The sequence below is a fragment of the Sycon ciliatum genome, chromosome 9 (assembly GCF_964019385.1).
Source record: "Sycon ciliatum chromosome 9, ocSycCili1.1, whole genome shotgun sequence".
In the NCBI taxonomy this organism is placed as follows: Eukaryota; Metazoa; Porifera; class Calcarea; order Leucosolenida; family Sycettidae; genus Sycon; species Sycon ciliatum.
This window is the reverse complement of record NC_088651.1, coordinates 28,500,091-28,516,309: the sequence shown is the minus strand read 5'-3', so window position 1 is coordinate 28,516,309 and position 16,219 is coordinate 28,500,091. Positions and strand designations below refer to the sequence as shown.

Genomic DNA, 16,219 nt, shown 5'->3' with positions numbered 1-16,219 from the left:
TATTCGTGGATGGTGAGTGCCTCCTATCGCGAGAAGCCACAACGCAGGGAGATCCTCTTGCTATGCCGATGTACGCTTTGGGGGTACTCCCCCTGGTGCGCAGAGTGGCAACCCCAGGAACACGCCAGAGCTGGTATGCGGATGACTCGAAGGCTGGAGGCCCCAGCCAACCCAAGAATTACCGACCAGTCTCCCTATTGCCGATAGTGTCGAAAGTGCTTGAACGTATTGTTCATAAGCAGCTTCTGCAGTACCTCAACACGAACAATTTCTTGCCTACTAGTCAGTTTGGTTACAGACACCAGCATTCCACAGAAGATGCCTTAGTGCTAGCTGTAGAGAACATCAATGAAGCACAAGCTGCTGGGCAGCACACAGGAGTAGCATTTGTCGACATGTCTAAAGCCTTCGACAAGGTAAAGCATAGCATTCTGGTTGAGGACCTCTTTGAACTGGGTCTCACTAGCACTGCTTTGCAATGGTTTTCAGACTACTTGATGTATCGCCGGCAATACGTGGAGACAGGAAAAACCAGAAGTACAACTTATGACAGCCAGTCAGGGGTTCTTCAAGGGTCAGTTCTCGGACCTTTGCTCTTCGTTCTGTATGTGCAGTAGGATCGCCAGATTCAAAAAAGCCGTCTAAAAGTTGCACTTTTATTTGCAGTCGCGGGAAATTTGAAGCCCTTCGTGGAGGAAAATTCTCAAGACAACAAAATGCCGACGAAAACAAAGACAGCCACTGCACCGAGAATACTCCACTTCGCTTCGATTCTTTGCGCTCTACACAATCCTACAGATACACACTCCCCTGAGATCTTTTCGCGACGGCCACAGATGAGAAACAGTGTCGTCCTCGTCGGCTTTCTGGATGGTAAATATATTCTTGGATTCAAAACGTCCCTCCGCAGATTTCGTGCCGCATTGTTTGGCACTAACCGATTGCAATTCTTTTTGCATGTGTGCACAGATATTGCTTAGATGTATCGGTGAGAGGATTCTTTTTAGTGCCAGTTATCGAGTTAGTCTGTTCTCGCCAGGTTTTCAGCAGTCATATTTTATTAGAAATTCGCGTCAGATAGTCATAATGATTATCATACTGGCGAGCTACTGCAACACAGCCGAAATCAGAAACAGTGGGTGGAGGCTGGAAACTATACCACCATGATACCACCATAACAAGGAATGAAAATAAACACTTATTTGGATAATAGAAATGGGACGAACACATGCGGCAATGTCAGCAATGTGGCCCGGAACGCGCAATATGTGAAGAGCCATACCAGTTTACGCATCCACAAACTGTACAAGACTGCGAAGCCAGAAAGCCGTCAACAGCATAATGAATGTATAAGCTGGCCTCGCATAAAGCCTGATAACGGTATAGCGAAATGGCCGGCAGCGAAGAGTAGCCGGCCAACCGGCGAAGCCACTGTGCAGTGCTGACGACTGTGAGGGTGACATGCACTGCCACGTATCCCAAATGCCAAAGCGCCATGCTAATTCTTAGTAGCTACATTATAGACTAGCATGTGGAATGCGTCAACAGCGATCACAAAACAGCCACGGCGGGACTCGCCAAACTTGTTCTCCGATACAGTAGTATCTGCAAGTCAACTTCCAGATAGAGGTGACACCAGAAGGTTGGTATTGCAGCACATGTTACAATGCCTAGCTGCACATCCTGACAGGCAACTTGTGGATAGGGTAGCGTGCACCAGCCAGCACAGACCACCAGGTACAGGCCATCATCACCGTCACTGATCAATCACGGCATCGTGCTTCACCGAAATGGGTCGGACATGCTGCAGTTCCTCTACAACTCAATCCTGGAGCAGCGATGGAATCTTCTGCGGCAGAGGCAAGAACCAGACACCCTGCACACAGCAACACAAAAAAGCATTAACTCCAGAATGGCACCAACTAAGGTAAGAAGTATCTACAATGGGCGCGTCCTACACAAAATCTCGTCGTTTCTAGAATTCAGAAATTACACACTCGACGTACACGCCATGCTAGGTACACTTGCGGGCGAGGGTGTACGGGATCCCACGTAATCCCCCTTTACGATTTCTACGTGTAGTTTGTTTACATAGCCGCAATCCGTTCATTCTGGTCATTCAAGGATTATAAAACCTGGGTCGAGAATGTGTAATCGAAAGAGCCCAATGTAATGTATGATACATGTATGTGATTGACGTGGTATGGCAACGTGAGCATAGAATTGGCGATTTGGCAAGTTTGGCTTATCGTATGCAAGCGAGAGATATGCCATTCGAACTGCTATCAAATTGTCTTAACCTCTGGAAGTCACTGTGGTGAATGTTTGAAGCAGAATATACACAATAGTATACAGTGCTAGAGGCCAAGCCACACAGTTACATGCAGAATCAAGCATGTACACACCTTCCTGATCGACGTGGTGGAAACATATAGACATTCGGCTGAGCTGATAAACATTGCTGCCATGCATACATTGCTATAATGTCAATGGTTGACCGACACATGTCTGTCGGGGTTCAGAAAGGTATGCTGCACACGTTCTCCATGACATCTGTAGATAACACACAAAATAACACGCAGTGGTAAAGAATCAACTGTGAAGACACCTGTCGTGGTTTCCACAGGACCGATATACCACACGTAGACATCGCGACAAATACATGTACCGCGGCAACATTTTCAACTCATGTAATGCCTAGTCATGGGTTTCTGTACTCAACAAGTAATGCTGTACAGATGCAAGAAATTTCATAGAATCTTGTAGAATCCTGTAGACTGTGTTGGGTGTTGAATGTACAGGAAAACGTGTTCACTGCTCTTTGCTTTATGAAACGTGCCCTGAAGGCATTTCATACGGAACCATTTTTCCAAAGAAGATCTAGCTAGTCTTGAGCTCTATCCAAAGTGATGAAGCTGGAAAAGCGATTGTCTTCCCATAATTATTGGTCTAAATTGGTCAAATGTGCATGTATGGCACACAACGAACACCCAAGCAGGAATACAAACAACTACGGGAATTCGTACATCTGTACAACGTGCACAAGGACCATTGATAAAGTGATCCAGATTCAAGACTGCAACGGCAAGTGTACAGACTCAATAACGATCACAGCAGCAACACGGGTCCCAGGAGGAGCGACAGCAGCAACAATGCTAAAAAAACCAACACCAGCGGTAGCGGTAATGCCAGTGGCAGCAGCAGCAACAATCGCAGCAGCAGCAGTACAACCCACTGAGGGCATGCTCACATTGCGACCAAAACCGGTGGCCATGCGCAAAAGCGGGTAAGTTGAATGGCAACAGCACACACATGAACTGAACGTCACAGTTACGTTACAAATCCTGATTGCGGCCTCAGTGGGGGGGGGGGGGGGGGGGGGGAGTATGTGCAGCGTGAGCGCACCTCAAGCACCAGCACAAACCTTGCAGCAAATCTGCACAACCCTTCAAAGCCCCACAATTTGTTGCTGCAAAATAACCCGTCGTAATAGCACAACTAGCTGTAGCACCAACCCCTGACAACAACCATTTGCAGCACCTATCGTCACATAATCAACCCAAATCTCCTCATTAGCAACAGCAGCAGCAGCATCATCATGTTCAGCTACGACAACCACAGTGGTACCAGCACAAACAGCTCCAACAGCAGGAACATGACGCGGCTTATGATGTGCATGGTATATTATAATTATGTATACTGCAGTGTACCAAGAATCTTTTCGAACTATCCCCTACTGCTATATTATGAAAAATCTAAAGATTTCCTGGCGTATTCACCTCCATTATTTGAGCAATACAAATCCATACTCAAGGAAATCTTTAGAGTACCACAGTACTCACTGGCTAAATGCTACTTTTTTCAAGTCCAAGCATTATGGAAGGCACGACATTACTTTACATCATTTGCTCTTTGTCAATAGATGCGTCACACATGCATTGCCCATGATTGCTATACTAAACAGAGACATATCGCCCCTGATATGTGCGAAAATATTACGTCGTGATTTTCACGTAATGGCAACACACCTCTGGGAATTTCGTGCCGCGTTGTGTGGCAAGCACCCACACTGCTTTCTTTTGTTGTTTGATAAACTAGAGTGTTGCGGCAACCTACCCACCAAGTGGCTTTAGTGCCAGTTATACAGTTTTCACTTACCAGCCAGTTCTTTCGAGCCCAATGATTGATGAATGCAAATGGAAATGACGACGTCCAACAAACATCAGCCCTGTAACTTCGCTTCACGCAGCTCATCCTCAAACTAATATCATATTGGGGTAGAAGGTATCCCTACGGAGCCGAAAACACCCTTTGATTGCCCTTGACCGGCCACTGAGACGACGAGGGCCAGGTAGAGTCCTCCACAAATTTCGGAATTTCGGCCATTCCTGAAGGCCTGAAAAGACGGCGTCATGGGGGCTTTGTTTCCCGCGGTTGCAAATAAAACTGGCCCTTGAGTAGGGCTTGGCGATTCTACTGTGTGAGGGATATTGCCGGCGACCTTGCCCCTCATGACGTCACCACTAATCAGTTTGCTGATGACACCTCGCTGCGTGCGAGCCGTCCACCCAGGTGCTAGTGCCTCTGTTCTGCTTAGCACATTGTAGTAAAATTATTTGCAACTGCCCACCACTGCACTCTTGGCTCACATTCACCACACCATAGCGAGGAAGTTTGTTCTTGGATAGATGTCTGGAGGGTGTAGAGCATCTATCCAAGAACGAACTTCCTCGCTATGGTGTGGTAAATGTGGGCCAAGAGCGCAGTGAGGAGAGGTGGACAGTTTCAAATTATTTAGCCCCATCCGATCCTTTCTCCGATAATTATGGACATGTTTTACTATACCGGTATATTGAATGGCCACTCATGCTTCTATTGAGAGGTAACACCACCCAGGAAACTGAGGAAAGCCAACCGGTGTTGCACAGGATTTGAGGTTGGGAAGAAAAGATGTTTCTGGTATTAGTTTTAGCCCAAATTTTGTTCACTTTATGGTACCTTATACCTTTTTTCCTTGGTGTGACGATGATTTCGGATGAATATCAAACGCAAACTTTCAAATCTTTTAAAATATTGTTACATTGTTCTCGTGGTGCGAGTGCACTCACTTTACTTTCATCGATACTGCTTCTTGGCTCTTGGCTCTCCATCCGAGTCAATATTGCTTCCTTTATCCATTTTCACGGCCACAAGGAGTACTAATTTAGATGTAAGTATTTGCTATTTGTAGATCTGCAAGAGCATAGTATAACAACGATGATTATAGAGCCCGTAACGAGAAAGAAGGAAAGGATTAGTTCCGAACTGTTCTCTTGTTACGATCATCAGTGAATCTATGTAACAATCATTGTTGTGATTTGCTTTCAAGCAATGTGCATAATCAGTAACTTGATGTTGCTGTTTTTTTTTTTTTTTTTTTTTTTGGTTTCCCGTTCTCGGGGCCTTCTATTCGGTACTCTTTGTAGTTGTACTTCTGTACTGTTGAGCTATCCGAATTCAAATAAACATTAAAAAAAAAAAAAAAAATTCAGGGCCCAACTTGAAAATCTTATAAATAGACAAATAAAAGTGAAATGAGGGGGAAAAATGGAGCCAAACCAAAATGGGTGACTATACTATATACATGTAGACATGTATACAGCCGGACAAATTGTTTCAGCAGCTACAGGCATGTATGAAAAAGAGGAAAATGCCTACAGCTCACTCAGTTTTCTTTACGGGTGCTGTCTCCAAAACGCTTGTTCCTTTGTCCATTTATAGCTAAACCAGTAACACATTGAGATAGAGTGGAGTCATGAAATCGGAGTTCCCCGTATTAATACCACACAGATTTAACACCTGGACATGTTACTGAATTCCGCGAAAGACACAAACCAAACTTCCCGCCACCTTGAAAATGATCTGAGACTACCGTGCGAAAGAAATCATTCATCAAACTTCACCAATTTCATAGTGGATCCGAGTTGACTAAGATATTGAGAATTATTCAGTTGTGATGTAACCTCATTAAAGCTGTCTTCGTTCCGAAGAACAATGTCTGGAAGGTCGCGGTTTGGGCTGTGGTGCATGCACGTTGAGCATCCGACCAGAATCCGCTGAGAGTTCAGATCACGCACTAAGGGATCTAGGCGTTTACTGTTACTCTCGTACCTCGAATGAACAAAAATAATAATCTGCTAGAACTACACTGCTGGTAAAAGTGTCAAGACTTCAACATTATCTTGTATGTATTACATGTATATGTATACATGGTATCCCACAAGGCCCTTCCTGGGTCTTTCAGTCAGCAACGAATTATGGAAAAATATGCGTCTTAGTCATTGCCTCCATGTATTATGTTAACGATCACACTTCTTGGCTTGATCCGCGAGTGGTAGCTTGCATACTTGTGGCATCCCGTGTTGCTTCATCTCCGGAACCATCTCCGATCTCCAGACTGCCTGCTCGTCTTCTCACTGCTCAGAGTTGGTTACATCAATGATGCCTTTTTGAATTTCAGGTGTTCATGCTCCAGATTACGGCACAAGCCAACCTGGTTGTCTGTGGCTCCCCGGCCATGGGCAATGTAGTCAAAGAGCTCTCGTCTAAGGCCGTGACTCGGGGTGCCGCCACTCGCAACGAAAAAATACTGTAATCGGATGAAGACGACGTCTCAAACAGGCCCGGGTGCACACGAACTTGTCTTGGAGGAAAAACATGCAAAACACAAATTTCGGGCGAACGGTCGCAATAATTTTCGCAACCCGGAACGCGAAAATCATTGCGAACTATCGCTTTGCAAAACCTCTCTAGTGATGATGCTGGTAGTTCCAATGATAAAAGCCTCTGGTACGGGCAAAGCAAATATGCTTATATATATAATATTATGACACAAAATCTCAATACAAAAAAATGAACGAAACGACAAGAATTTGAAGAAAAAACTAAATCCAATTCATTGTTGCCCAATCGGGAACTGAAACCCAACACAAATCTGAGAAGATGGCAGTTGGCGGTCTCGCGGCAAAAAAATCACAAAACGTAAGCACTATCAAGGTTGAAACATGGTTGCAGAAGACAAACTACAAGTAAGCAAGCAACGCATACAAAGAAATAATCAGACAGTTAAAACACATTTAATACCGTCTAGGCCACTGACCTGGACAGGCAGCGGTGCAAGAAGCCGTGGTCTCGCCAATGAGCAACACCCGCTTCCTGTGGAACTTGCAACTTGACTCACTCACGACTGCCACCCAGAGCATACGAGCAGCACGTTGCACGTACTCTTGTATTGCCTTTCACTCGGCAAACTTGAAAGAAAGCACCATTCCCTGCTCAATACAAAGTGTTTCGGAGAATTCACCCCTCGCCAGCTGAGCTTGAGCAGTTGAGTTGAGCTGAGGAAGATTGTGCCTGAAAATCACAACATACATGTAGTGCTCTCAAGCCAAACCATCACCTGGTGTACAGACTTACAGAGACTACGTTTCCAGCGCTACAAACACCTCGTGAGGCCCCAGGTATCAGCGTGAGTCAGAGTCGCTCATGGAGCTTTGCTAAACAGACGTTGAATGCCAGTGGTTATTCACAACGCTGTCACCTTAAACAACTGGTCGCACGTCCGCGTGAAGGACACCGATACAAACTTAGCCGTTGCGACTTCAGCGGTGTCAGTGAAACAGTTGGTTGTTCCATGGAGGATCACACCGTTCCTGTCGAACTTGACTGACTCACGACTGCCATCTGGGGCGGTCATGAGTGTTATTTTTGCACAATTTGGCGACAACATTGTAACAAATCACGTCAGACTAATGAGGCTACAGATGTCAGACCACTTGGAATCGCAGTTGTCTGGATTTATTCTTCCTGAAGATATTCCTGGCCCGAAAATTTGGATTTTATAAATTTGGAAGAATTTGTAGCCAGAGACCGTTTTTAAGCAGTGGTGTATAACTGTGGGAATTTTGGCAGCTTGACTCTCGTTAAGCTTGTGGATAGAATTCAGTTCTGCTCGATGCGGTCTTGTCATCACAAACAATTATTTTAAATTCCACAAATTCAAATCAGCATCATGCGTACGGTATTGTATTCAGGGCCACGCAAAGTGCCTGTGTGTGGTCTTCCTGTGCCACGCGAAACTCTAACCAGGCTCAACTTCCAATGTTCCACTTCCACTACGGAAGTAAGTTTTAACAAGTGTCTTCAACATTTTATTTGACCCACGTTGCCAGGGTTTTGCAAATGAAGCGAATAGCAAACCTCATTTATGCATGACTAAGCAATTGTACCAGATTAGGAGTGGAGACAATATCTGATCATTTTGATCAGTCAACAAGACAAAATACGAAAAAAGGAACTCGAGTATGGTGTGTTCCACAGCTCGAGTTAGCCTTGATACTAGACTGTAGACATCGGGCATGCGACGGAACTCTTCAGCAATGCCAGGAATTGACTTCACAACAGAAAACAAGCGAATTGACCGAAAGTCAGATAATCCAGTGCAGTGCTTATAGTAATTATAATGCAAGACGAGTTTCGCCCAACTATTCCTTGTTCCGTCGCTTCATCTTTTCCTTCCTCATTCTCCGTCGGATACGTCTGACATTCTGCTTCAACTGTGAACGTGGCGTCTTTTCAAGAAGAGGAAATAGGAACTGGGATAACATGAAAACCTTCTGTATGGAAATTTGTTTTTGTTTGGACACAATGCGCACGTTTAAATTGAGTGAGATTCTTGTCACACGGAAAAGTTGAAGGCCGGACTTACTTAGAGAATATTGGACAATATACAAGCCATACACGGGAGGTCTATTCATACATATACTACTTGGTAGTATACAGAACGTTTTCAAAGCGAAATGCAAATACCTACCCAAACACATGGAACGAATTAGAAACTTCCTGACCATAGTTGCTGCTTCGGCAGATCCTCTACTGCCGGGCAATGGCAGGATTTCTGACGACATTCTGAATCCTGGAAGCAGTTCAACCGCAGCTTTCACTACAACATCACTCTCGAATAACGGGGCACCCCAACAAAGTCTGCTATTATTGGGTTCTTTTCCGTCTAGAGACAAAACTGTCGCTGGATCTGCGAGATGAGTGGACTGACGCATAATATGGTAGTAGGATACTTCGCAGAATCGGCATAGCTCTGGAAATGTGAGTCGCTCCTCGCGAGCAGGTAAATCCATGACGAACGCAGACCAAGGATAGCCCAAACGTACCAGCACTTTCAACAGCTACACATCAATTTCGTCCATGGGAGATTGAATAACCAACAAACTGTGATGTGAAACAAATCCAGATTGATTAAGAATATCAATTTTGAAGTTGACTAGTCATTTTCCTGTATATATGCAGCAAAGAGGTACGAGTAATAGTGTCCCTTATAGTGATAATGAAGCAAAGAAGTACGAGTACTTGTGTAAATGATAGTGATAATGTAGCAAAGAGGTACGAGTACTAGTGTCCCTGATAGTGATAATGTAGCAGATTTGCTCAGCACTGGACACGTTAATCGGGCAGGTCCAGCATTGGGTGTAGTGTGGTAATTTGACCTATTCTGCTATATTCAAAAATAGGAGGAAAGAGAAAGTGTTTTTACTCCGCGTTTCACGCACTAAGCGATATTCTGCTGTATTCTATAGGGAAGTAAAATGGGAAAGGCGTGAATCCGTATTCATAAGTTATCGCCCATTTCACATTTTCTCTTATCCTCAGTTGAACTAATGCAACTAGTTCCACCCATTCCAGTGTAATCCCATCGATAGGCCGGGTTATTCACTGAATTCACATCCTATGCCTCCCGTGACGTCACAGTGAGAATCAGCCCTAGGGCAACATAGAGTGTGAAGCGTCTCATGTGGCAATGGATCTATGCTACCTAGACTAGTAGCGCAGTCCAAAACACAGGACGATGGATAGTGGCAACAAGTAGGGAGTTTTGTGAGGTTTTCCTGCAGCTGCTCACTGGTCAATAGTATGGATATAAATTAGGGCAGAAACGATCGCAACATTTTGCATACCGATTACTCGTTTGCTTAACGATCGATCTAACGATTATAACCTTTAACGAGCTGCAATATAATATTATCCAACACGCCAATTTTTCACATTTTTCAAGCACTTTTTCAAACGACCGGATATGGTGGCTGCTATATGTCAAGAGGATCAAGTTTGAAATGCGCGGTGCAGGCAGCAGCTGTGACGGTATAATGGGGCGAAGGGAGGAATGGAAGACGTAAAGAGAATTCTGAGAGACTGGCGGTAAGTGACTACAACTTCAAGCATATAATATACTCAAATAGTGTACTATTCAGTGTTCATAATTATACGTGTCACTCAGAGGCATCAGAATCAGAGTCAGTGCTGGTCCCAGATAGCTCTGAATCTGAGCCACTGACAACAAGCTGGCACTCCACGGCAGCCAAGTTAGGCAGCGCTGGCATTTCCTCCTCCTCCTCGGCTTGCTCTGGTGCAACTGTGATTTGGTTTTTCGCCAAGAAGATCATAGCGTCAATGGATGATGGTGCCAGGGACGAGCGAAGTTTGTTGACAAGAACGCCACAAGCAGAGAGCACACGCTCAGCCGGTACTGATGTAGCTGTGATAGAGAGATACCTCTGAGCCAGGACAGCAAGACCAGGAAACCTGGTGCAATTGCACTTCCACCAATCCAGAGGTTTGATCTCAATGCCCTCCATCCTCTCACTGCAGTACAGGTCCTCCCTCATTATAACGAGTCCGGTTAGTACATAAACCCCGTTAGTAAATAGAAATCTGAAATCCCCTGGCGAAACGTGGTCTATACAACTGTTTACAGGTCCGGTTACAACATAATCCGTTAGTACATAAGATCCGTAATAACGACCCTTTGCCCAGGTCCCTGGAGTGCCAAACCCTCAGTATAAGATAATATTGACCATGCAGGACCAAGGCCAAAACATGTAGGATGAAGCAGAACGAGGAAACGTATGATGTCTATGTATTCGTTAATATGGACGATCCTTTGAATCCAAGGAAGAGTTATGTTGGAGATTTTCAATTATCTTATAACGAGTTGAAGCATCGATAATTTATGTTGCATCGAGGGTAGCCACGGTAAGTACGAAGTAGTGCCTATTTCACCTTTAGCTGCAAGTCCTGCTACAAGATAAGTCTCGTTATAAGATAACTTTTTCGATGGCCCAGAGATTATCTACTAACGAGGGAGGACCTGTACCGTGCTACTTCCTGGGCAGGCGATTCATTCTCCACAGCTGTGGCATCGTACACAGCTCCATGCAGCAGAGCTTGAAGGCCTGTGTCCTCGGGCTTGCGCTTGGCTTGCGGTTCCTGCGCGACAACAGAAGGTGGTTGAGCGGTGTGCTTTTTCATCTCCTCAGCTAGTGCAGCCTTGATAGCATCCGGCTCACACAGGACATGGGACGTGAACTTTAGGCCACAGAACCTGGGATCCAAAGCTGCAGCGAGCACGAGGGGGGATGCCGATGTCACGTCTGACAGACGGAATTTAACCTGCAACTCTGACACAAGTGCAGCACGGATGTTCTCCACAGCACGAACACAGGTGTCCTTCACAGGCTCAGAGTACCTCTCGATAATACTGGCCACAACAGGCAGCACGAGAGAAGAGGTGACATACTTCTGGCCGCCGAATACTGTTGTAGTTGCTTTCAGTGGTTCCAGGGCTGCTGTCAGCTGCTCGGCTGGTGTCCACTGGGTATCCTTCAAGAGCAAGTTCCGATTTTGGCCTGTGGCAGTCAACAAAGTACAAAAACAGGACTTTAACCTGGCAAACCAGATAGGACGAAACAATTCTATTTCAAGCGCAAAGAACAAGTCACGACTCACGATGTAACAGCTCAATCCCACCAAACCCGTCACAGCAATAGCAAAGGTATAGCAACTAGGCATACAAATCATACCATGACACAATGCTGCTTACCTGGAGCAGTCAGTACAGCCATGACGGGCAGTCGTAGCTCAACCAGACGTTTCAGCATGTCATGTGCAGAGTTCCAACGCGTAGGTACATCCTGGGTCAGTTTTACAGGTGATGTGCTCCCCATCTGGACCTGCTTTGCAAGCAAAGCCTCTGTTGCTTGACCGCTATGGCGAAAGTGCCCAACCAACTTCCTGGCAGCACTCAACAATTTCTGTGCAGGAGCTGAATCTTCAAGCACATGTCGCACGCACGTTTGAAGGAGATGGGCAGAACAGGTCACTGACTCCCAGCCATGATCTTGGAGTAGGTGTCGACCAGCAAGCTCCGCATTTCTCGCTTCGTCGTGCACCACTGCAATTACCTGAGCAGGCTTGAGTCCCACTCTCTTCGTTGCATCCGATACCTTTTCCGCGATCCTCACGCCGGTGTGGGAGCCTGGAAAGAGAGCAGTCTCGACAACAGCGCTCTCCAATTCCCAAGTTTCGGTCACGAAGTGCACAGTTACAGTGTTGTACGACTGCGTGGCCTTCGATGTCCAGGCGTCCGTCGTTAGACAGCAGCCAGAGACGGACTTCAATCGACTCGTAAGGGCAGAGAGACCGGTGGTGTGGCGCTGCCCGATCAGCTTGGAGACGTGAGTCCTCGACGGAATCACGTAACCGGGCGATACCCGTCCCATCAGGTCACGGAACCCGACATCGTCGACGATCGACAACGGCCGTAGATCACGAACAAGCCAGTCAGTCAGACTGCCGGTGATTTCTTTGGCAGTCGACGCAGACATTTGCTTTGCCGCGGGCTTCACAGCAACGTGCTGCAGCATCGATGACTGCTTTGCCGACGACTTCTCACCGTCACATCTACCGAAAAGGAGCGGGTGAGCGCGCTTCATATGCTCGCGCATGGCTGTCGTTCCACCAGTGTAGACAAGTTTCTTCTCGCATTGCTTACACTCAACTTTTTTATCTACTGGATCGTTGAAGAACTCCCAAATCGGAGAACGCTTCGTTCTGGACGCATTCCGAAGTCTTTCCGAAGTCTTTCCAAGATGAAACTACGAAACCACTGCACTCGATAAAATTTGTCGCAAGCATGCATGCAGTGTACGGGTACAACGCGGAGGCCCTCGAGGGCTCCCTAGCACTGGTAGATCTACCGCGTAGAGCTGCTGCCAGTACAAGGCCACCCCTACTGCACATAGGTCTACGTGCAGGGCTCCCTGGCACCGCGTTGAGGACTACGGCGAGTGCAGGGCAACCGTACACATGTACATTATAGCAAGAAAAACTGCTTTATGGCAGTTTTCTAAAAAAAGTTATTGTGTTCTAGTCCATTGACCCCGTCTAAAAAGTAAGAAATTACCGAAATGTGATAGCTGAAAATTAAAATTTCACACAAAACCTCGCAATAATCACAACAATTGAAATGCTGCTTTCAACTTTAACTTGTACTGCACCAACAATTGGCAACATGCATGCATAGGAAAGAGGATCACGAGGGGAAAAGGTCTTCTACATGTAGCCTTTAATTCTGTGTGTGAATATTGTGAGGTTTTGTGTGAAATTTTAATTTTCAGCTATCACATTTCGGTAATTTCTTACTTTTTAGACGGGGTCAATGGACTAGAACACAATAACTTTTTTTAGAAAACTGCCATAAAGCAGTTTTTCTTGCTATAATTTCTTTTGTTTTTTTCTGTCACCAATCAATGGAATGCCCTATATCAATAATTATATAAATGATGGCCTTCACATCATATCAAGAGGTTTATGTACTCTTGATCATAGCAATACCGTATTATACGCATTGATGTGCAAGCCTTTTCTTGCAGAAAATGGCACTATCATAATGCATGTTCTTCTGCGGGGAAACATGTGAGTAGTGGTGGTTTTTATACGGAGGTCATTCTGTGCATGTTGCTGTTGCAGAATTTCATGACTGTCATAAATTTGTCTTGCCTTTCAGATATTTCAGATTTCCCCACCCTCGATCAGATTTATTTGAGAAATGTAGCCATGCGCCAGGTGCGTGTCGCAGATGTTTTTGTTGATTCTGTGTTTATAATGGTTTATAATCATGGGTTATCGTGATAAGGTCATCCAGCATCATATTGCACTGAAATCGTAATCCTGTTCATGTCGATACAACTTTTGGAAGTAGTTCAATGACTTCAAACTGTTAGTCCACGATTTTCTAAAACAACACAGCAAAGGAGGAACAATAAACATGTATTAAAATGTAAACAAATACATTGCTGAGTCCGACACCTCGTTCCAACAACTGCACTGATCCTGAGGATAAAAGGGTCAAGGCTATGGTTGGAGGTACTGATACTGAGAGATAAACAAGGCACTCCATGATAATAAAATCTTACACCATGATCTTTTGGTGAGTATGAATGATATCTAGTCGAACCTCTTTAGGACGAACACCAAGGGACCGATGGTATTTATTCTGTGAGTTTGTCTTAACCTATTTTATAACCAGTAAATACAATTATTTCTCCAATAGACATACGAATAGATTTCTTCTACAGCGAAAGATTCTAAGGGGCCTTTTATATGTGCAACTCCAGCCCGGGCTGGAGCGAGCGGGCCAGCTCGCCAAGGGTGTTTACATGTGCAAGGCCGGGCTGGTCGCCAGCCCGTAGTGAGTTTATATGCGCTGAGCACACGCCAGCCCGTTGTGAGTATGCAGCAAACACACTACGACTGTAATGTGCTGCCCCGGGCTGAGACGCAGGGCTGCAAGCCATACTCAGGTTATAAACATAAAAACTTTTTTTCTCACACAATGTATTCTTCTGCTGGTTTATTTTCGCGCTGTGACACATGTTTGGTGTGTTGTATCACCTCGTTTCTTTTTCCTGTTTTTCACATTTTTAGCTGTCCATATCAAAGTATTTTGCAAGTAGTTCCCCTTCCATTTTAATGTAAATCATGCATGTCGACAAATAAACAGTGCTCATTGCACGTCCTTCTTGTTGCTGTACAAAAGCTTCCTAGATTTTCAAGACAATATCGGGAATCCTCTCTATAACTTCCCTCAAAAGGTAAAAGTACCTATTTTGTAGTATGAACGCAGTGTCGATACCATAATAATACAACTCTGGCCCGGGCTGGTCTGTTTATATGTGCTTTTTCTGGCCCGCCTAGCCGGGATCCCGGGTGCCTCGAGGCGGGATCCCGCCTCGCCGGGCCAGCCCGCTTGCCATGTAAACGCACCACAGGTTTTGTGTGGATTTGTGTACAACCCCGAGATCCCGTTGCAGGCGGGCTGGCCCGCCTGTCGACCAGCCCGGGCTGGAGCTGCACATATAATCACCCCCTAAGAGACACCGACTCTGAACCTTTCTTTAGCAACATGACGGCAACTGAAACAGCAACAGAGAAAGTACGATACATGTACTGCACATTCTTGCAGGTACTACAAACAGATTGCAGATCGCAATTCTTGCTTTGGTGGCACGAAACTTTATTTGGGGCAGTGCAATCTTGGCGGTACTCACAAATCAAACAGCCCAGACTAGAGTAAACAAATCCAATCATACAAGTACGAGATTTTCACGAGACGAGACTGCACCCATTGGCTTGTTTCGTATGAAGCAAACAAGTTACTGAACCTCTCCACAATGGAGATGTTCCCTGATATGCGAATTTATTTTGGCAAACTCGGTCAATGAGTCCTTGAACCTTTCCCTCCAGATTGGGAAATGCCAACGATAGTATGCCACTGACCAGTGCCTTACTTGTAACGTACTAATGTGCAATGAATAATTATGAGTAATTCGACAACACATCTAACATAAGCCTTACCGTCAAGAAGGTGAACTCGCGTTCTTCGAACACTGTAGACAAGGACAAAGAGATAGAAATGGATCTAAATCCGAATACTGAAAAATTAAAATCAGCACACATTTCCGTAAATGAAAGGGTGAGCATAAGCAAATGAATCGAAGGAAACTGGTCAACTCAGAGATCAACTGTCATTGAGTATTCCGTAAAAGGAGGCCTCGGCAGCGGAAAAGCTAAATTTAGAAAGGAGATCCTGTCAGCTTTTCCATTATTTATTGCATTCCGCCCAAAATCAGCACACTTTTCGTAAATGAAAGAGTCAACACAAGCAAATGAATCAAAGGGAACTGGTCAACTCACCTGTCATTGAGTAATATTCCGCGAAAGGAGGTCTCAGCAGCGCCGAAACGAAATAAGCCAGGCCAGGAGACGAAATATCCGAAACAGCTCATGCAAGAAGCAGTTCCAAAGAAGGAAGTTCCTCGTGCATGCACAT

At 45.3% G+C, this 16,219-nt stretch overlaps 1 protein-coding gene and 1 long non-coding RNA gene across 2 annotated transcripts; both read right to left on the bottom strand.

The window, feature by feature from the left end:
• Window positions 1–1,064: 1,064 nt before the first annotated feature.
• On the bottom strand, window positions 1,065–4,441 carry LOC135824677 (uncharacterized). Its single transcript, XR_010554913.1, has 3 exons — window positions 4,159–4,441; window positions 2,406–2,553; window positions 1,065–1,876 (listed from the first exon to the last, which is right to left on the bottom strand). It is a non-coding gene; the product is annotated as an uncharacterized LOC135824677 (long non-coding RNA).
• Window positions 4,442–11,175: 6,734 nt separating this feature from the next.
• Window positions 11,176–12,833, bottom strand: LOC135824409 (E3 SUMO-protein ligase ZBED1-like). The gene is made up of 2 exons (XM_065337144.1): window positions 11,930–12,833; window positions 11,176–11,735 (listed from the first exon to the last, which is right to left on the bottom strand). The coding sequence occupies exons 1-2, from the start codon at window positions 12,831–12,833 to the stop codon at window positions 11,176–11,178; spliced, it is 1,464 nt and encodes a 487-aa protein (XP_065193216.1).
• Between the last annotated feature and the right edge of the window lie 3,386 nt (window positions 12,834–16,219).

Excerpts from the sequence above, each read along its gene's own strand:
- LOC135824409 (XM_065337144.1), bottom strand. The coding sequence starts at position 12,833 with ATGCGCGAGCATATGAAGCGCGCTCACCCGCTCCTTTTCGGTAGATGT. Across the intron at positions 11,736-11,929 it reads GGCTGTACTGACTGCTCCAG|GCCAAAATCGGAACTTGCTC; the intron begins GTAAGCAGCATT and ends TGACTGCCACAG.